General features: G+C 44.8%; 1 protein-coding gene across 1 annotated transcript in view; it reads right to left on the reverse strand.

The window, feature by feature from the left end:
• Window positions 1–23050, reverse strand: part of LOC144689427 (actin-related protein 2) — a 47378-nt gene that overhangs the window by 12840 nt on the left and 11488 nt on the right. The window contains exons 3-5 of the mRNA XM_078556508.1: window positions 20475–20690; window positions 8511–8583; window positions 3493–3629 (exon numbers count right to left, since the gene is read on the reverse strand). Of these exons, the coding sequence (XP_078412634.1) occupies window positions 3493–3629; window positions 8511–8583; window positions 20475–20690 (426 nt within the window). The remainder of the gene's footprint in view (window positions 1–3492; window positions 3630–8510; window positions 8584–20474; window positions 20691–23050) is intronic.

Genomic DNA, 23050 nt, shown 5'->3' on the forward strand with positions numbered 1-23050 from the left:
TTATTTAAGGATATAATCACCTTAGAAGCAGTAAGGTTCACTTGACTGGTTCCTGGGATGAGGGACTTATCTTATGTGGAAAGTTTAGACAGGCTGGGCCTGTATCCATTGGAGTTGGATGCTTCCCATTTTGGGACAGACTAGAGTGAGGGGACAGAGTTTAAGACAGAGAAGAGAAAAATTTTTTCTGAGGGTCGTCAGTCTGTGGAATTCTCTTCCCCAGAAAGCAGTGCAGGTTGGGTCACTGAACTTATTCAAGGTCGAGTTAGGATTTTGATTGACAAGGAAGTTGAGGGTTACGCCGGGGGGGGTGGTGTGTGTGTGTGTGTGTGTGTGCACGTGCATGCGCGCACACAGGAAAGGAGATGTGAGGCCACAATTAGATCAGCCATGATCTTATTGAATGGCGGAGCAGGCTCGAGGGGCCGAATGGCCTACTCCTGATTCAAATGTTTAAATGTTAGGATTGCCATTACTGATTTCACTATCCAGCTGTCATGTGAGGATCAGCTAGCACCCATCATGAAATAAGACCCCAATCTTTGGAGGAACAGCAGAATGGTCAGCAGGACCGACAGGCTTCAGTCACTGTCGTTACAAACATACAAAGCGAGTGGAAAATTTGGGAACTCCAAAGAGTTTATTCATCCTCCTCCTCCCTCTGATGAAAGATACATTAACTCCCTCCACAGACACTGTCACACGTGCTGAGTATTGTCAGCATTTTGTTATTATTTCTCCTCCACTAACTGTACACTATAGGGCCAAGAACCACCAAAACATTTCCTGCTGTCTGGAAATTCTTTCCAATGGTTTGTGCACATGGCCAGGAAGGTGAGCAATGAGAATGGGACAGAGACTTCTCACTGCAATCCAGACAAATCACATATACAGGGTATGTAGTGTTTGGAGGAAGAGCACGATAAACATCACAGTTCACTATGCTTCATCCCAACAATATCACCAGTGGAAGCGACAACCAGACATATCCAATAACGTAGGACATTTACCGACCAATTACTTAAATTAAACGCTCCTGGAGCAAAAAGTCACTTTTTTTTTTATAAAGAAGAGTGCATCCAATTACAACATGGAACACAAGCTACTTTGACAGGCAAACGACAGGAATAAAAGTTTGATTTATCAACCACAGTTGAAGTTTCAGTGGTTCATGTTCGAACAACAATTCTACAAGGTCAGCATACTGACAGCTGCAAGCACCATACTACGTGACATTATCCTCTCCCATCGACCACTCTGCAATACTTGGCAAGGTGCTCCCATCTCCTCCATGAGCCTGTCCATTGTGGTTCCAGTTCATCTCCAGCCATAGGTGCACCCAGAGTTCCTCAACAATGTGCCCGATGCCTGGGTCTCATCTTTATTTTGCCCCATAGTGACACCTAGTGGCAGACTCCAAATCCACGTGTATGCTGCAAACGGCCAGTCCTCCCTCCCTCCCCACCTCTTCACCAAAATGTCTCATTCTCATGGATTGATACAAATTTCTTCAGCCATCTCGGATCCCCACCAACCCCCTTCCCGATCCCCTACCCCTCTCCCGCCCGATCCCCTCCCCTCCCCCTCTCCCGCCCGACCCGCACTCCCGCCCAACCCCCTCCTCCTACCCTACTCCCTACCTCCCCTCCCCCCAGACCCCCTCTCCTCCCCCCTCCCCCAGAACCCCTTCTCCTCCCCGCCTCCCGCCCAGACCCCCTCTCCTCTCCAACCCCCTCTCCACCCCAACCCCCTCTCCTCCTCCCCTCCCGCCCAACCCCCACTCCTCCTCCCCTCCCGCCCTACCCCCACTCTCCCCCCAACCCACTCTCCTCCCCCTCCACCCAACCCTCTCCCCTCCCCCTCCCATCCCCCCCCGCCCGGCCCAACCCCCTCTCCGCCCTCCCTCCTTCCCCCGCCCAAACCCCTCTCCGCCCTCCCTCCTTCCCCCGCCCAAACCCCTCTCCGCCCTCCCTCCTTCCCCCGCCCAAACCCCTCTCCGCCCTCCCTCCTTCCCCCGCCCAAACCCCTCTCCGCCCTCCCTCCTTCCCCCGCCCAAACCCCTCTCCGCCCTCCCTCCTTCTCCCGCCCAAACCCCTCTCCGCCCTCCCTCCTTCCCCCGCCCAAACCCCTCTCCGCTCTCCCTCCTTCCCCCGCCCAAACCCCTCTCCGCCCTCCCTCCTTCCCCCGCCCAAACCCCTCTCCGCCCTCCCTCCTTCCCCCGCCCAAACCCCTCTCCGCCCTCCCTCCTTCCCCCGCCCAAACCCCTCTCCGCCCTCCCTCCTTCCCCCGCCCAAACCCCTCTCCGCCCTCCCTCCTTCCCCCGCCCAAACCCCTCTCCGCCCTCCCTCCTTCCCCCGCCCAAACCCCTCTCCGCCCTCCCTCCTTCCCCCGCCCAAACCCCTCTCCGCCCTCCCTCCTTCTCCCGCCCAAACCCCTCTCCGCCCTCCCTCCTTCCCCCGCCCAAACCCCTCTCCGCCCTCCCTCCTTCCCCCGCCCAAACCCCTCTCCGCCCTCCCTCCTTCCCCCGCCCAAACCCCTCTCCGCCCTCCCTCCTTCCCCCGCCCAAACCCCTCTCCGCCCTCCCTCCTTCCCCCGCCCAAACCCCTCTCCGCCCTCCCTCCTTCCCCCGCCCAAACCCCTCTCCGCCCTCCCTCCTTCCCCCGCCCAAACCCCTCTCCGCCCTCCCTCCTTCCCCATCCCAAACCCCTCTCCGCCCTCCCTCCTTCCCCCGCCCAAACCCCTCTCCGCCCTCCCTCCTTCCCCCGCCCAAACTCCTCTCCGCCCTCCCTCCTTCCCCCGCCCAAACCCCTCTCCGCCCTCCCTCCTTCCCCCACCCAAACCCCTCTCCGCCCTCCCTCCTTCCCCATCCCAAACCCCTCTCCGCCCTCCCTCCTTCCCCATCCCAAACCCCTCTCCGCCCTCCCTCCTTCCCCATCCCAAACCCCTCTCCGCCCTCCCTCCTTCCCCCGCCCAAACCCCTCTCCGCCCTCCCTCCTTCCCCATCCCAAACCCCTCTCCGCCCTCCCTCCTTCCCCCGCCCAAACCCCTCTCCGCCCTCCCTCCTTCCCCATCCCAAACCCCTCTCCGCCCTCCCTCCTTCCCCATCCCAAACCCCTCTCCGCCCTCCCTCCTTCCCCCACCCAAACCCCTCTCCGCCCTCCCTCCTTCCCCCGCCCAAACCCCTCTCCGCCCTCCCTCCTTCCCCCGCCCAAACTCCTCTCCGCCCTCCCTCCTTCCCCCGCCCAAACCCCTCTCCTCCCACGATTGAAAACCATTTCCTAAACTGCAGACATACTGGTTTTGTATTCTTCTGTAATCAACAGGGATTAATGATTTTATCAGACATTCCCAAGATGAATTCCCGGTGTTTTCTGCATTACGTCAGCAACTTTAGAAGCATAATCAATGAGCAGTAGGCAGCGCAGAAAGACAGTAAAACACAGCTCGGCTATTTCACACCGATAGTAAGTAATACAATCAAACTCTTGTCACCTTAATGAGGTATCGGGTGATATCCCTGCCGGCAATATCAAGCCTCCGCGTTAGATGTGGCAGTGAAAACCCTTCATACACAGGGCAGATGTGTGTCACTCCATCACCCGAGTCCACAACCACGCCAGTCAGTAAACCTGAGAAGTAGAAGGGCAAAGAGTTCATCAGGGTAGGACAACTCAACATGACACTTGTGAATGAAAGCAAACCATTGTTACTGGAAGTACAGTACACTGGGAGGTTATCTGCTTTATCAGCTCAGTGATGCTGTAACAGTATGTTGCCTCTCCCTCATACTCAGCACCTACCTGGTTACACGCTCCATCATTTGTCACGCCCCCATGCCCCAAAGCACCTTGGCAATAGCTTAGCTCCCATCACGGAGTACCATGATGGTCTCTGCAGGCACCTCAATGCTATCAGATTGTCTGATTAAGTCACAAACAAGTCAGAATGTTTGCAACCTAAACATCTCAAGAATGAAGTTGTGGTTTTATTCACTAGTATAAGCACCATTCCCCGGCACTCAATTTCAATCAGGTTAATGTAGAGTCTTGGCATGCCAGGGCGCTGGAGTAAGATTCGAACTCCACTTCTAGCCCTCACTAAGGCCGCTTACCCCCACCTGCCACTTCTCACCTTTGTCCCTATTCACTCATCAATATCAAGAGCCTCTTGGAGCTACTGCCACCTGCAAACTCAACTGCTCCAAGTCCCTCCTTGGAGTTTACATCCTCTACCTCATTCCCCAATTTGAGTGTTGATAAAGTCACACTTGACCAAAACTAGCAACCCTGTCACAGGCCCACTCTAACTCCATGCCACTAAGCAACCGGAAATTGAAATCCAAGTGCTTCCATTCCCTCCTAGCCTCTGATCCACTGACCCTTGTCCTCTTTGCATTTCTCTCTCTTCACTAATGGTCAAGTCACCATAGCCCCTCCTCAAACCCAACTATTCTGGCCAAGCTTTTAATCACCTCTAACTTTCCTACCATGGCTCAGTGGGTCATTTTATTACCACCTCCCCACAAAGCTGCTGGGGACAGAGTCTATATTAAAACTGTTAAGAAAAACTGTAAATTGGTGTTGTAGGGACAGGTGTGGAAAGCAGTCAAGCATAAGAACAGGACAGCAGCCATTTCTCTCCCAGTTAGGGAGTAGCTCCAAAGTAAATGCTGTTGTTTCACCAGCCAAAGAAATTGTAAATATACAGGCACTTCCCAAAAGCACTTACGAAATAAATGTCAGAACTCAGCTTCACCAGTACAGGGCTTTGATGGAATCAGGGTTTGAATGACCCACTTTACAGCAAGCGTCCAACTGAAATAAATCTAACCCAGTTCTCCTCCATGTTAAAGTTATCGCTAACCCAATTTAAAATTTCATTTCTATACAAGTTATTTTAGTTTCAAACCACAGTCTGTGATGCTTTAGCTAATCTGATTGAGCAGAGCAACTGTGACCATTGCAATCTCCGTCTATGGCAGAGTTCGAGGAAGCCAGGAGCAGAACCTTGCTTTTAACATTCTGCATATAGCAAGCAACCCAATCAATATTTGTTTGAGAGGATGGATCATTGTTAATAAAAATGCTGTCAAAACCTTCAGTGGAATTTTGTCCTTGTTAAAAACACATTATTTTAAATTGCACAAAAGATGAAGATGGATGATGACATTCATTTACCCCAACTAAGCTCATTCACCCAGAAAGAACCACATAGGCTTCAATAATGATTCCAGGGTTTTTGCCTCTGCCCCCAACCTGCAGTAGAATTTCACATGATCAATCCTTAATGTGCCTTTTGGTGGTTTGAACCTGAACCTATGTTCTAACATTAAGGTCTGATTGGAAAGTGTTGCGATTTACTTCTTACAATATCAGATCAACTCTTAGGACTAAAATCCCAAGTCTACCCAATCTTTTCACAGTCCTTGAATGATAGAAATGTGTTTCATGATCTTTGCTGCACCACATTTGCAAGGCTTGAATCTTTCAGTGACTGAAACTGGACACAGCACTCCGGGTATGATCTGACCAGAGCATTGCACAGCCTAATCTCACTTCCTTTCAGTTGTCATCTGCTGTTTTGTCCATATAGTTATACATTCTCTTTGCTTCACTTCACAGTGAATTAACTATTTGAGTACTTAAGTTACTCAAGCCTCCAGATGTCCTGCATATCACCCAAAGCTACTTCAAATCTATGCAAATAGTACTCCAGCTGGCCGCTTTTCTATGTTGAATGCTTCTTGTGCTTACCTATAATCAATTTAATTTGTCACCTAAGTGCATACTTAAAATATTTAAACTGATTTGTTTAATGTCAGGGCATCCACCTCAGATCCAAGAACTCTTCCTTCATACAATGATAGAAACTTAGAGCACAGGAGGCCAGTTGGCCTATCCCCCCCCACTCCCTGCTTTTTGTCAGTAGCCCTGTCAGTTCCTTACCCTCAAGAACCTGCTCAATCCCTATTAAAACTATTTACACCATCAGCTTCCACCACCTTTTCAGATCCTGACAACTGAGTGAAAAGGTTCTCATCTTCCCTCTAAATCATTTGCCAATGATTTTTAAACTAAAAAGAAAAGAAAGACTTGTATTTATATAGCGCCTTTCACCACCACCGGGCAGCTCAAGCTGCTTTAACGCCAATGAAGTACGTTTTTTTTATTGAAGTGTAATCACTGTTGTAATGTAGGAAACACAGCAGCCAATTTTCACACAGCAAGCTCCCACAAACAGCAATGAGATAATGACCTGAATGTTGTTGTGATGTTGATTGAGGGATAAACATTGGCCAGGGCACCAGGGATAACTACTTTGCTCTTCTTTGAAAAAGCACTAAGGGATCTTTTATACATTTATATAATTTTTCTCTGATCTACTCTATAAAACCCTCTCATTGTATAAACCTCCATTCAGTCACCTCAAACCTTCTATGTTCCAAGCAGAACAGTCTAAACTTTACCAACATTCTCTCATCCCTGGTAATACCCTGGTAAATCTCCTCTGTACCCCAAGGCCTTTATGTCTTTATTTGGTAATATGTACAAGTATGACTAGTTTGCATTCCACTTCGGAATCCAGCTTGTTAATGTAGGTTAAGAACAGTTAAGTGTCACTCCCCCAGATCGTCACCATATATGCTAACCTAGAAAGCCAGCAAAAGTAATGGGTTCCAAAAAGCCGATTGCAAAAACACTCCAAATATAAACCTATATGGACATGTGAAAACAGATAATGACACTGTGAAGTGGGAGACATGGTTCTTACTTGAACTGCAGATATGCTGAATGTTCCTTCACTTCTATTGCAGGGAATTGACCAGACACCTGTGAAAGCTTGCCCACAGGGGATCTAAGTATTCATACACTTAAGATCAATTTCCTGTGGTGGTCTGAGGATGCACTACATAGAATATAAGACACAGTAACAGGCCACTGGGTCCAATTAGTTTGGGCTCAAGCTTATGTTGCACCTGAGTCTCCTCGCATTCTACCTCCCTCATCACAGCTTTTCAGCTCATCTTTCTACTCCTTTTATATTCTCATATCCACCAGGACATTATTTTTTGATCCTATTTGTCACTCTACCAGGAATCTGGGGTTAAAATTAATATGGGTTTGTGTGCATGAATTTCAAAAAAAAAATCTAAAGGACATTGCTCAATTTTATTAAAACTAGTCTGTTAAGGAATTATCTTTTTGTGTTCCAGAAGTTGGAATACACAGCATTGAGTTACACTTTTGTTGATCACCTTAGGAAGCTGGAGAGTAAAGTCTTGAATTTTTCCTTAAAATCAGCAAGGTTTTGCCTCTACCTGACTGATTGTGGGGCTGGAAGTTTCAGGTCAGTAGCTGTATCACAGGTGAGGCAGGAGGTTGACGAATATATGTTTAAGCTGCATGCGTGACATGCTGTCTTTTCCAGGAAGGTTAAGACCTCCCATGGAATTTACCTCCCATGTAAAAATGGCAACATTTGGGCATCGATAATCCCCTATAACCACCTGGTGACTTTTCCAAAGGAGTTCCCACTGTTAGTTCAACATTGGATCAAGCTGCAAGATCCTGTGCAGATCCACAATTCGGCCGCCATTCCATGTTTCAGCCCCCAGAACAAAACAAACTTTACAGCCTCCCGGTCTAGATAGAAGAGGCAAGTTTAAACTTTTGTGATACAATACATTTTTATTTTCAACTTAAAATGATAGTTTGAAACCATTTCACTCTATGTTGTCAACAATGGGTCACGAAACCTCTCCCTGCCAACCACAACTCCCACCCCATATTAAACTTCCAGAACACGCGATGCTGCCCATTTCACATCCTTCGTCCCATATCCTTTTTATTGAGTTTTTTAAAAAAATTCTCTTCCAATAATGTTTCATGTTACTCTTCACCCCATTTTCTAATGTTTGAATTCTCATATGGTTACTTTATTATGCAGTTTCCAAATTTAAGTTAACTTTTTTTCTTTAAGTGTAAATACTTACCAAATGCTGCTCATTTTATAAATAATTTTTTACATTTTTACAATTATGTTGGGTGATTCAATTTTACTGTGGTATTCCATTTTTAACCTGCCTACATAGCAAAATTAATGATTTTAACATTTTAGTGAGATTAGGCAAATAGTAATTTTTATTTTTTGTTCAGTCATCCTATAGGACATCTTCCATTCCTTGTAGCACTTTAGAACTTGAAGATAAAGGGCAGATTATTGTATTCAAGGCTGTGATGTGACAGGAAGGTGTCAGGGCAATTATATTCACAGGTCACAACGCAGTTGGCAGCAACACAGATATAAGTGACAGGCTGAATCCTCCAACTTACTCAAATTCTGCAAGAGATCTGCCAGCAAAGTTTTACAAATGAAGAGATTAGTCTGATCAATTTAATTGCAATTTTAAAGCAACTTTTGGTCCATTAAGCCTTTACCTATATATTACCTTACATCTTGGTTTAACTTTAGCATTTCTCCCAATTCAACTGAATCTCAGGCATACGTACCTTGAGCATACAGTGTGAGTACAGCTTGAATAGCAATGTAGACTCCACTAAACTGGTATGTTTCAAACATCACCTGAAACAAAGAAAATAACTTGTTAGCCAGCCTCACCTTTCCATCCATCTTATCCCTCTTACATTTTTAATCCAATTGACAAAGAGCCAATCAGTATAATACATCCTTACACATGCCTAGCTCCTCTTACTTTGCTGCCTGAATTTTAAATATTCCTAGCCTGAGTGATGCAATAGTCTGGTTTTCAGAAATCTACTCTGGGTCTTGCTTGATGGTGCATTTGAAACTGAAGGAAGCAAGTCTCCTCTCAACCTCAGATCATTGCTCTGATCGGCCAGCTCATCATGTGAGAAAACATGAATGCTCAAGTCCTTCATGGTTGGACTGTGATGAATTCCACTCAGTAAGCCAAGCATGATTACTGGGAGATGTTGAAACTCCTCCCCTGTAATGTGGTTTGGGTAGACGTAATTTAGTCTACATCCTTACTCATTGCAACATAAAAGGTAGGTTTTGACTTGCATTTGATCTACTTTACAAACTATGCTACTGGGGAGGTGGTAAGAAATTTCAATTTTGGAAGTTGTCAACAATGCATATGATTCTAAAATTAGAGAGCAGGAATTCTGAAAACATTGAATCATTTAACTTTCCAGCATGGAAGGAGACCATTCAGCCCTTCCTGCCTGCGCCAGTCGACAAGTGAACCAGCCAGCCTAATCCCACTTTACACAAATAATCTGTCACCCCTGCACCCCAAGAGCTTTTAACCCAACCAGTCAGTTCCTGGGAGAAATACTGTGTCAGGACAAAGTTATAATGGTTGTGATGCAGTGTTTTGGGGTCAGCGGGTTGGATCATGCCATTCTGTTCACACTTGAAAGAAGGGGGGGGCGGGGTGCGCTGGCAGGACCAGCATTTTCCACAGGATTTTGTTAAAGCGAGAGATGTTAAGCCAGGGTGACGTATGGAATGCCACTGCTAGATGACGTATGGAATGGCTCGAGGAGCAGAGCACATTCTGTTCTGAGAATAACACCTTGATGAACAAGAACTCCCTTCAATGCATCAGTGTGCATTTTGGGGGGTTTTCTTTTGCAGAATTAAATGAAGTTTGTGTCAGTTACCACACAATGTCATCCCATTTTTAATAAAGAATTTCATGCCTTAACAGTTTCAGCTCCCAACATTTCACATTAGATTTCAAAACCAGACAAATGAGTGCCAAAATCTGTGTCTTTATGCTGCAACACTTACGGAATGTAGACTAAATCATGTCTACCCAACTGGTCCAATTACCCCCACTCTCTAACTCTTGATCATGACTCATGTTCAACTCCAGGAGAGATCAACAAATAAATTGCTAATTCTGATAAAGCAACAGTCTATAGGAATTTGGTGAGCATTTGCCAAATTCTTTATTTTAGTTGATTGAATAGTTAGGGAATTGGCTTTATAACGCTCCCCTGGTCCCCGCCCCCTCCCTACACAGTATCTGCACAAAGTCCACACCTTGGGTACAATTCAACATTAGACTGTGGCTTTTATCCCTCACTGACATGCAGAGTTTAGAACTCTTCCAAACAGCAAACCAAAGCTAAACAAAACCCACCATTGCTCACTGTACTCTCTTTACTGGGTAAAGCAACAGGGAAGGAAAATGGAATGATCACGTTCACATATCACAGCCACAGAATATCATGGGAAGATGGGAGCCCTTCTACCACAGCCACCACCTCCCCCGCCATCCCCTAGTACCCAGGGTGACTACATGTGCAGGTGATGACTTCAGCTGCAGGTACTCAAAATCCACATTTTGGAGCTGAAGCTGCGGCTGCAGTCACTGTGGAGTGTTCACAAGGATAAGATCTTCATGGATAGCACATATATGAGGTGGTCACACCGCAGGTAAAGAGTGCACAGGCAGAAAGGGAATGGGTGACCGTCAGATAGTAAAAGTGCTAGGCAGGTAGTGCAGGAGTCCCCTGGACCCATCTGCCTCTCCATCAGATTTTCTGTTTCGGATACTGCTAGGGAAGATGGTTTCTCAGGGGAATGCGCAGCGAGAGCCAAGTTTGTGGTACCACAAGTGGCTCATCTGCGCCGGGGGGGGTGGGGGTTGTGGAACAGCAATAGTGATAGGGGATTCTATTGTAAGTGGAATAGATAGACGTCTCTGCAGCCGCAGACGTGACACCAGGATCGAAAAGCAGGACCTCAAAAGGTGGTAATCTCAGGATTACTTCCAGTGCTACGCGCTAGTGAGATCAGGGATAGGAGAAGAGAACAGATGAATGCGTAGCTGGAGAGGGTGCAGGGAGGAAGGGATTTAGATTACCGAGGCCTTTGGGCCAATTCTGGTAAAGATGGGACCTGTACAAGCTAGATGGGTTGCATCCCAGCAGGACTGGGACCAATGTCCTTGCAGGGGTATTCACTAGTACTGTGGGGGAGGGTTTAAGCTAGAGTGGCAGGGGGGTGGGAACCTGAGCAGGTAGACACAAGAGAGGAAAATAAAGATAGGAATGAAAGACAGACAAGTAGAAAGCAAAAGTGGAAGGCAGGTGAAACAAGGGCTAGCAGCAAATAGGGCCATAGTACAAAAAGATGTACAAAAATGTTAAAAAGACAAGGCTAAAGGCAGTGTATCTCAATGTGCTGTTAATTCATCTATCTTATTGCGAATTGTGTGTGTGTTAACAGGCATGATATGATTGCGATTACAGAGGCGTGACTGCAGGGTGACCAAGGCTGGGAACTGAATATCCAAGGGTACTCAATATTTAGGAAGGACAGGCAAAAAGGAATAGGTGGCAGCATTGCTAGTTAAAGATGAAATCAGTGCAATCGTGAGGGGGGATATGGCTCAGAAAATCTGGATTTAGAATCAGTCTGGGTGGAGCTATGAAACAACAAAGGGTGGAAAACGTTAGTGGGAGTTGTACACTGGGCTCCAAACAGTCATGATAAAGGTAGAGGACAGTATTAAACAGGAAATTAGAGATGCGTGTAACAAGGGAGCTACAGTAATCATGGGTAACTTTAATCTACATATAGACTGGGCAAACCAAATTAGCAATAATACTGGTGGGGGAATTCCTGGAGCGTACACAAGATGGTTTTTTTTAAACCAGTACATCGAGGAACAGGCTATCCTAGATTTGGTTGTGTGCATTGAGAATAGGTTAATTAATAATCTTGTTGTGCGGGGTCATTTAGGGAACAATGACCACAACGTGTTAGAATTCTTAGGATGGAAAGTGAAGTAGTCTGATCTGAAACTAGGGCCCTAAATCTAAAAAGAGGAAACTACGAAGGTATGAGATGTGAGTTTACTAAAATAGATTGGGGAACTTTATTAAAAGGCATGACGGTGGATAGGCGATGGCTAATATTTAAGGAACAAGTGTATGCATTGCAACAGTTATACATTCCTTTCTATCGCAAAAACAGGAAAAGTAGCCGAACCATGGCTAATAAAAGAAATTAAGGATAGTATTAGATCCAAAGAGGAGTCATATAAACTTGCTAGAAAAAGTAGCAAGCCTGAAGATTGGGAGCAGTTTAGAATTCAGCAAAGGGGGACCAAGAGATTGATTAAGAGGGGGAAAAAAACAGAGTACGACAGTAAACTTGCAAGGAACATAAAAGTAGACTGTGAAAGCTTCTATGTAAAAAGAAAAGTTTAGTGAAGACAAATGTAGGTCCCTTACAGTCCGAAATGGCAGAATTTATAATAGAGAACAAGGATATGGCAGAGCAATTAAACAACTACTTTAGTTCCGTCTTCACAGAGGAAGACAAATAACTTCCCAGAAATGCTAGGGAACCAAGAGTGTAGTGAGAAGGAGGAATTGAAGGAAATTAGTGTTACTAAAGCAATAGTGCTGGAGAAACTAATGGGCCTTAAGGTAGCGGGACAGGTAGACAAGGTGGTTAAGGCGGCATATGGGATACTTGCCTTTATTAGCCAAGGCATAGAATATAAGAGCAGAGAGGATATGCTGGGACTGTATAAAACGCTGGTTAGGCTACAGCTCAAGTATTGCGTGCAGTTCTATAGAATCCGCATTATAGGAAGAATGTGATTGCACTAGAGAGAGTGCAGAGGAGATTTACCAGGATGTTGCCTGGGCTGGAGAGTTTTAGTTATGAGGAGAGATTGGAAAGACTGGGGTTATTTTCCTTGGAGCAGAAGAGATTGAGGGGGTACATGATTATGAGAGGCATAGATAGGGTAGACAGGAAGGAACTTTTCCCCTTGGTAGAGGGATCATTACCCAGGGGGCATAGATTTAAGGTAAGGGGCAGGAGGTTTGATGGGGATATGAATAAGAATTTTTTCACCCAGATGGTGGTGGGAATCTGGAGCTCACTGCCTGAAAGGATGATAGAGGCAGAAACCCACATAACATTTAAGAAGTATTTGGATGTGCACTTGCGATGCCATGGGCCTAGTGCTGGAAAACGGGATTAGAATAGTTAGGTAGTTATTTGACCAGCACAGACTCGATGGGCCGAAGGGCCTTTTTCTGTGCTGTGGACTTCTATGACTGAAAACCAATAAATCCCCAGGGCCTGATAATCAACATCCCAGGGTACTAAAGATGGCAGCCATGGAAATAGTGGATGTGTTGGTGTCATCTTCCTGAATCTACAGAATTTTGGAACAGAACTAGCAGATTCGAGGGTGGCAAATGTAACCCCACTATTTAAAAAAGGGAGGGAGAAAAACAGGGAATTACAGACTGGTTAGCCTAACATCAGTAGTAGGGAAAATGCTAGAGTCTATTACAAAGGATGTGAAACCAGGACACTTAGAAAATATCAACGGGGTTAGACAGTCAACATGGATTTATGAAAGGGAAATCATGTTTGACAAACCTACTGGTATTTGTTGAGGGCATAACTAGCAGAATAGATAAGGGGGAGCCAGTGGATATGGTGTATTTGGATTTTCAGGAAGCTTTTGATAAAGAGGCTATTATGTGAAATTAAAGCACATGGGATTGGGGGAGCATGGATTGAGAACTGGTTAGCTGACAGGAAACAGAGTAAGAATAAATGGGTCTTTTTCGGAGTGGCAGGCATTGACTGGTGGGGTGTTGCAGAGATCAGTGCTTTGACCCCAGCTATTGATAATGTATACCAATGATTTGGATGAGGGAACCAAGTGTAATATTTCAAGTTTGCTGACGGCGCAAAACTTGGTGGGAATGCGCGTGGTGAGGAGGGTGTTAAGAGGCTTCAAGGCGATTTAGACAAGTTGAGTGAATGGGTAAATACATGGCAGATGCAGTATATCATGGATAAGTGTGAAGTTATCCACTTTGGTAGGAAAAACAGAATGGCAGAATATTAGTGATAGATTGGGAAATATTGATGTACAAAGGGATCTGGGTGGCCTTCTACACCAATCACAAAGCAAGCATGCAGGTGCAGCAAGCAGTTAAGGCGACAAATGGTATGGCCTTCGTTGCAAGAGAACTAAGAGTACAGGAACAAGGATGTCTTACTGCAGCTGTACAAGACCTTGGTAATACCACACCTGGAGTAGGCACGCAGTTTTGGTCTCCTTTCCTGAGAAACAATATACTTGCCATAGAGGGAGTGCAGCGAAGGTTCACCAGACTGATTCTTGGGATAACAGGATTGTCGCATGAGGAGAGACTGGGCCAGCTAGGCCTGTATCCACTGGAGTTTAGGAGAACGAGGGGGGGGCGGGATCTCATTGAAAAGTATAAAATTCTGACAGGGATGGACAGACTGGATGCAGGGATGATGTTTTCTCTGGCTGGGAGGGTCTAGAATAAGGGGTTACAGTCTGAGGATACAGGGTAGACCATTTAGGACTGAGATGAGGAGAAATTTCTTCGCTCAGAGGGTGGCGAACCTATAGAATTCTCTGCCACAGAAGGACGTGGAGGCCAAGTCACTGAATATATTTGAGGAACTAGATGGATTTCTAGACACTAAAGGTGTCAAGGAGTATGGGGCGAGAGCGTGAGTATGGCATTGAGATAGAGGATCAGTGATGATCATATTGAATGGCAGAACAGTCTCGAAGGGCTGATAGGCCTACTCCTGCTCCTATTTTCTGTGTTTCTGTGCTTTTATTTCTCTGGGAATTTGACATTAATCTCCAGGACGGTGCTGCAAGCAACACCTCAAGAAAAAAATCCAGCATCTTTCAAATAAGGTGCTCTTTTACTTTGAACATTTTAATTCATTAGTTGTAAAAATATTGCAAATGGTGGGAGAAGCGGGAATTGGCTGTTTCACTGATGGTCAAACTTAATCCAATTGACTAAGGAAGAGTTTGTTCACTTTCGGAATGGCTGTGAGAAGGTAGTGAGACTGAAGGGCAAACCAATGATGGGAGTGTGGGGGCAGGGTCATTGGAGGCACTTCAGGTGATGAAACTTCCAGGAATGCATCGAATCAGAATTAGCAACACTATGGCCAGCAGATAAACTAAAATCAATTTTCCTTTTACTGAAAGTTTGTGTTACAATCTATAAAACAGGACACAATGTACATGTGCAGTTCAATGCTAAACTGACATAACTTCATGTATATGGTGGCTGTAGGCTTCAGCAAACAAAATATTTACTGGGCAGCAGGCCATTTGGTCCATCATGTCTGCACCAGCTCTCAGAATGGCACTGAGGGAATTGTTCATTCTCCCGCCTTCTCCTCATAACCCTGCACATTCTTCCTTATCAGATAACCATCTCATTCCCTTTTGAATGCTTCCATTGAACCTGCCTCCAGTACACATTTGAGCAGTGCATTCCAAACCCTAACCACGCACTGCGAGGAAAAGTTTTTTTCCTCTCCTTTGCCAATGACTTTAAAATCTGTGCCCTCTTGTTCTCGATCCTTTCATGAGTGCGAATGCTTTTGCCTTTTCTACTCTGTCCAGGCCCCTTGTGATTTGGCCTTTACCATTGGTAACGCTGAAATAAATGTGAAGTGGTTCACTCATTGTGTAGCATATTGTTAAATAACGCACAACTAGGAAATGCAATGAAAGCAACTAGCTCTACACTCAGGAGGCTAAGATACCATACCTGGAACTAGCATGGGATTATCTTGGAACCAAGCAGAAACTACACAGGACTATTATCATACCACAGATCAGGTTCTCAGATGTATTACTGCTGTCACATCCGGCAGCTTGACAAGTTCCTCCTTCAACATTGAAGGTTTATCAACCGTTCAAACAAAATGAAGCAGGTCAAAGCCACCACAAACCACACCCTGCTAATATAGCACGTTTGCGAGGGTCAGGGATTGTCTGATGCACAGAATAACCCATTGTCAGAGGATCCTGCACACCAAGCTGGAATAGTGAGAGGGGAAATCAGGCTGGCAACAGAAAAATTGCTCAAGCACAACCTGAAGTTGTCTAATATCAATGTTAACAGCAGGAAGAGTCTCTGTTGAATGCACAAGTCAGTGAGCAATGACACATTGCAGAATCAGCCAGTACGAGCACCAAGTGTGTGGACCTCCTGAAGCAGTGGCAAAAATAGCAACATAAACAGCAGCAGCCCATTCAGAGACTGCACTCCTCCAGTTCTGGCCTCTTGCATATGCCCAATTTTCATCACTCCACCATCAGCCATTGTTTCAGTTGCCTGGGCTCTAAGCTCTGGAATTCACTCCCTAAACCTATCCACTTCTCACTTCCTTTCAAACAGTCCTTAAAACCTCTCTCTTTGACAAGGTTTTTGCTCATTTGTCCCAAATCACCAAATGCAGCTCAATGTCAATGTTAAGAAGCTGGCCTGTGAAACATTCAGGGCAGCTCACATCTCATCATGACTTTAATTAGCCAAACAAATTCACTTGCCAACAATAACTCAGTATTCTGGGTAAATATACCTATGCTTCTCAACATGGCAGACTGCAGAATGCTCAGAATTATTGAACAGATTTTCCAAGTGAGTGATGCGCAGGTTTTAATCTGGAAAATGTGATTTATGGGTACAAAGCGTTGATGCACCAGGCCCCTTCTCAGCTCTAAGTTCCTCTAAGACAAAAGACAGTTTGCGACAACATGCTGCCGATCAGTGCTGTGTCCAACTCCATCCCCAGTATAGTGCAGCTGAAACCGGGTGGACAAGTGTATGTGATTGAGCACAACCCCCTGGTCACAGCCTCCGATGCCCTCCTAATAAACCGGTCTTCCACAAACTAAGTCAAATTGCTTTCCAAGGACAGAACAAATTCCTGTAAGGACTCCGTTCCATTCTCCCAGTTCCTCCACCTCTGTGGCATCTGTTCCGATGATGCTGCCTTCCAAAATGGCGCTCCTGACATGTCTTCTTTTTTCCTTAACCGAGGTTTCTCCCGCACTGTGGTTGACAGGGCCCTCAGCCATGTCTGACCCATCTCCCGCACCTCTGCTCTCACCCCTCCCTCCCAGACCATGATAGGGTCCCCCTTGTCCTTACTTTTCACCCCACCAGTCTCTACATTCAAAGGATCATCCTCGGCTATTTCTGCCAACTCCAGCATGACACCACCACCAATCACATCTTCACCCCCTCACCCTCCTCGGCCCCAAACACTCCTTTCAGGTGAAGCAGTTCTTCACTTGCACCTCCTTCAATTTGGTCTACTGCATTCACTGCTCCCAATGCAGTCTGCTCTACATTGTGACCGCTTTGTGGAACACCTTCAGTCTGTCCGCAAGCATGACCCAGGCCTTCCTGTCGCTTGCCATTTCAACACTCCATCCTGCTCTCATGCCCACATGTCCGTCCTTGGCCTGCTGCAATGTTCCAGTGAAGCCCAACACAAACTGGAGGAACAGCACCTCATCTCCCATTTAGGCACTTTACAGCCTTCTGGACTTAACATTGAGTTCAACAACTTCAGGCCATGAACTCTCTTCTCCCTCTTGGCTCCTTTTTTAATCTAATTTTAAAATGCATTTATTTTTACTTTTTAAAATAAATTTAATGATTTGCTCATTTTTTCTTTTTCCCCCCCAACCACCACCCCCCTCCCCCCACAGGGCCATCTGTCACTCGTCTCTGTTGTGCTTTCACAGAACGCTGACCCTTGTTCTGCTACATTACCTTTATGCCACTCTCAGCACCTTCTTTAGTCTGCAACACTGCCATTAACACTCCCTTTGCCTGTGTCCATGACATCTTTGAAAATCTCTCCTGAACTGTCACCTATCCCTCACCTATTTCATCCCACCTGCTCCACCCCTTCTTAAACAGTACAAAATATGTCACATTTCTACTTCTCTTTAGCTCTGAAGAAGTCATACAGACTCGAAATATTAACAGTTTCTCTCTGCACAGATGCTGCCAGACCTGCTGAGGTTTTCCAGCATTTTCTGTTTTTATTTCAGAACAAATCCCTGTTCAGGTATGTCTTGGGTTACCACAGGTGGAAAGCTGGTCCGACAACCATTTCTTGGGGAAATGGCAGCTATTGAATACTTCCAGAAAGCTGATCAAATTCCCAACTCTATAGGTCAATGACTGATGAGGCATGCTAGACTGACATTAAGGAGAACTTTGCAATGTGTTGGACAAGTGTGATCAGGGAAGTGATCAGGGTTTATATTCAGTGGTTATCAACACTCCGACATCTCAGCCCTGGATAACCAGCAAGGTGCCATGTTTCAGCCTGGGGCACAATTGCTCTGGCCAAGGAGATTGTCAGGGTCACCCAGTACTGAAGTGGAGATATCAGTCAGCCTCCTGACAAGCACACGTCCAGATTTCACCTGAAATTCACTAATATTTCACCAGCTATTTGACAGGCTGTCCAAGACCGTTTTCCACATGATGGCTTATAACTCCATTGGTCCAGTAACATGTATCAACCAGAGAGTGCAGAGATCACAAGGTGTGGAGAAACGATACAGATTATAATTTCTTTAGTAAGTCTGAGTCTTTTATTTAACTTCTTACATTTTTGTAATGGTACCTTATCTGACTAACAGAAGGATCGACTTATGTTTATATAGCACCTTTAACATAATGAAACTTCCCAAGGTGCTTTACAGGAGCAAAACCAAGGTGACACCAAGCCACCTAAGGAGATTAGGTCAGGTGACCAAAAGCTTGGCCAAAGAGGTAGGTTTTAAGGATTATTTTAAAGGAGGAAAGGGAGGTAGAAAGGGGGAAAGAGGTGTAGGGAGGAAATTCCAGAGCTTGGGGCCTAGGCAACTGAAGGAACAGCTCACCAATGGTGGAGAAGTTAAAATTGGGAATGCACAAGAGGCCAGAATTTGAGTGTAGATATTTCAGAGGGTTGTGGAGTTGGAGGAGATTAGAGATAGGGAGAGGTGAGGCCAGAGGGATCTGAAAACAAGGATGAGAATTTGAAAATAGGAGTGCTGCTTGACCAGGAGCCAATGAAGGTCAGTGAGCACAGCAGCAATGGAGGAATAGAACATTGGCCAGTGGCTGCACCCATTCTGATTCACTGCTATACTCGCAGGCATTTACAAGCAGGGCATTTGGAGTAAGTGGGAGTTGTTGAGCGCTGAGCAGGGAGGGGGAGGGTGGGGAGTGGAGTGGGCACCAATGTCCACAATCATTTAAGGCTTTCATGGGACCTTGGAGCTAAGAGCCATGTGTGCGCCTGTAATGGAGACTTACCACCGATTCCAGGACTGCCCCACCAACCACACATTTAGGCTACTCCCAAACACATTCAAAGTGCCTCCATTACAAGCACACAATGAAAACCCCCGATCAACCAAAGCACTGAACTGAACGACCATGGCAGCAAAAAGCTGTCACACTGGCTAACCATTCGGGGGAAAGAAAATAGTGTCCCAGCCAGATTGTCAGCTCGACTGTCACCATCGCTGCCTCAGAGGCGACCACACCAAACAACCAGCTCATTACCCCATTGGGGGATCTGACCCACAGCTTGGGAACCCTGGCACTACACAGTTTTGTACCAACGAATACATGATAATCGTGAAATCAATAGGTTATGTGGGTAAACATGTGTCACAAAGGTTAACAATAACCAACACCATAATACACTGCTCTCAATCTTAAAACAGAGTCTGGCAAACGGGCAGATTACAGAGCAAACATGGATCAAATTTCAAAGCATTCTAAACTATTTTTGTCTTGATAAATAAACAGCCAGCAGTGACATGACCAAGACCATTCCTAAAATCCCCAAGTGATGGTAGCCACCAGAATAAACCAGCTAAGTTACATTCCAGATTCTCTCAGACAATATGCACCCTCCTGGACTAACTGTCAACACAGAAATTGTCATGTCACAATTTTCCACATTAACCCAATTAGCTCAAATTTCATAATCATAAACTCACAAGACAAGACAACAGGGAGGGAATGCACCAGCCAACAAGCTGAATATGGAAAGAAACTCTGTTTTAAATGAATGAACGAGACAGTGTCAAATGCTCGCACCTAACTGTCGCAGTCTGAGCTCATTTCAACCCTCTTCCCAAATTCCTTAACTGGAATGTGCAATGGCTCTTCCATCCCAGTACCTCCAATTCACCCTGCCCAGCCACACATGACATTTAACTTATATTAAGCAGCGTTTTGTTTTTAAAAGTCAGCACATAAGGAAAAGGTTAAACCTTCAAGTGGAGCTGAAAAATAATTTGGCCCTGCTAGTTTAGATGTTAGAATCTGTAAACTGTGAAACTATGAACAGACTGCATGCACAACATCTGATCTTCCTTTTTACCTCAACAGGATCGTAATTGGCCAATATGGAGAAATATTTTGAGATACTAAAAAAGTCCTACAGCAAACTCTGAGTAGAGCTGAGTGCATCCCAGTTAGATAGTTATTGTTCTGACAGCCACAAGAGAGGCAGAGGCAGAAAGGGAGCCTCCGAACTAAGTCAATTCTTCTTTCCTGTCTTTCTGAAATCCAAGTCTTCATCAAAAATCAGCGTTTCTCAACAAACATTCTTACCTCTATTATCTTCTCTCTATTCTTTGTGGGGTTCATTGGTGGTTCAGTTAGAAGAATCTTGCAATTCTTAGAGTCTACATCTAACTTCTCAGGGCCAAACGTATAATCCCACAGATGCTTCATGTCATCCCAGTTTCGAACGATGCCATTTTCCATTGGATAGTTAACCTCTAACATAGAACGCAACTCACTGGCTTCATCCCCCACCATCAGATCCTGCGAAGGGAAAACAAAAGATGATGAACTCCAGAATAAAATCACCGTTCAATAAGAGAAGAAAACCCAACTTAAACAAAAACTGAAATGTCAAAACAAAATAAAATCACCAGGATATTCTGAAAGCAGGAACTTTAAGGAAATACAGTGAAATAAATCTGCACTGGGCAAGTTATTGGTTAAATTAACTTGTTTACTAAAGTGTTTAGCAGTATCATTTTACCCCTTAAACATTGGAAGCCAGGAAACATTCACAATCTTTGGAGAGGAAATGCAGAGTTAATTTGCAAGGTGTGGGGTCTGGAGAGATTTTCTCGGGACAGGGTGATGAGTGCAGTTTTGAAAGAGTGAGGGATGGCACACCAGGGGAATTTCTTTCAGAGATGGGCACAGCAGGAATTTGGGCTGTGTGTGGTGATGATACAAAATAATGGCTGAAGATGACCTGGTCTATGATAGAGATCACAGGATTAGAGCTACCACTGAAGATGACAATGGGTCGCAGTGTTTATAATGGAGGAGGAGGTCAAAGGTAGGACTTCAGTTGAGAGGGCTACAATTGCACTAAACTCAAACAAGTTGCGAACCAAGCCAAAATATTGATTAATCAAAAGGCTTATTAAGCAAAATGCTCTTGCACAAAATATTTGAATTATATTAATATGAATCTCATACAAGTATGTTGTTATTTTTAATTAGAAACTTGTATGGTTTATTTCCATTTATTTTTCCCTTTTCACCCAAAGACACCGTTTTATGCTACAAAACACACACAATACCCAGAAGTGGCCTTTTTCATTTAAGAGGAAAAAGTTTACACAAGCAGTGCATTGACTATTAAAACCAAGTCAATACTATCTGTGTCCATAAGAGTTCAGAGATTGTTTGACAGTAACAAATGGGAAAACTGCTAGCCTATTTCTCTCCAACCGTGGCAGAGATGCTGAGGCCAACTCCAATCTTCCCACTGCTGTCCTGATTGAGATTACCCATCACTCTACACAACAATACTGATAAGGGATGTCTTATACATTTGGAGAGAATATTGTAACGGAATGCCCGTGATCTCAATCAGTTTATAAGCTCCTACAAACTGGGACAAGTAGTTTTGTTATAAAGTACAAATGCATAGAAAACAAATGCACATTAAAGACGGGCAACGGGTGTGGTTGTGGGGGGCGGGGGGTGAGGGGGGGGCGGGGGGGGGGGTGCTCTGGGGTAGTATTTTCCATTGAAGGTATTACATCCTACGTGATTGTGCTCCTTTACATCTGGGTGGATGGGGATTGGCTCAGAGATACTGCACCCATGGAGTAAGAAAATCCAAGCCTACTGTTCAGAGTTATTCCACAGCTGAAGATCTTCGACAAAAGCAAGAATTTACAAATAATTTTCCTTCTATTCAAAGAATTAATCATTTTATGTCCAAAGGACTTGAAATGCACATTATCCACTCGAAACTGGTACAACCACCTTACAGAAATGCAAGGTATTTATTGCACCACATACATTGTTATTTGCTGAAGGCAGTTTGCAGAATGCCTGTACAAAAAGTTCTGCATGTAAGCACATTACAGGAAGCATAAATTAATGACCAGTCATGCCCAGACAGTTTACTGGATGCTGATAAAGGTCCAAATACTGACTAGTGCAAAGTAGAACACACTTCACGGCTACAAAATGAGCACACAAACCTAGTCAGATTTCAACTTGGATTCTGATAAAATTGATGAACTAAAAGCATTCATCAAATTTTGAAGTGATCCATTAAGTACATGCAGTCAGTTTTGGGCAGGCAAATACATTCAATTCTGGAAATAAATGAGATAGAACCGTCCAATCAGCAACAGCATTAAACTGCCTTTTAAAAAAATCAAACCTCTTCGATGCAAATCTCAAACAGTGTACACAAATGTGTAGCATAGGTTTTACATAAAATAGATACACTTCTTGCTGGTCGGTCCACTGCAAAGTGAATCTGCATTTATACAGCAATGCAAAAACTGCTCCACCTGAGCAGCCAACATCCCATCGCCACTGAAAGAATGAGGAAAGTATTTGTATCTAGTAGAATGTTAATTAAACCCCAAACAGCCAAACACTATTACCTACACACACAAAAACATGGATAAGTTCAGTTCAAATACATGCTTCAAAGCAAAATAAAGGTATTGTGGCAAATTCATGCTGCAATGTGAAACGCTGAAAACCTAAACAGGCTTTATTGGAATTTTTTTTAAAGATAGAAAATTACTACTTATTTTATTCAGGAACTTAACCAAAATGGAATTTAATGTTTTAACAGTCAGCATGAAATCGTGGTGGGTCTAACTGTTCTTGTAGCAAGACGGCGAGGTTTG

The sequence above is a fragment of the Cetorhinus maximus genome, chromosome 14 (assembly GCF_964194155.1).
Source record: "Cetorhinus maximus chromosome 14, sCetMax3.hap1.1, whole genome shotgun sequence".
NCBI lineage: Eukaryota > Metazoa > Chordata > Chondrichthyes > Lamniformes > Cetorhinidae > Cetorhinus > Cetorhinus maximus.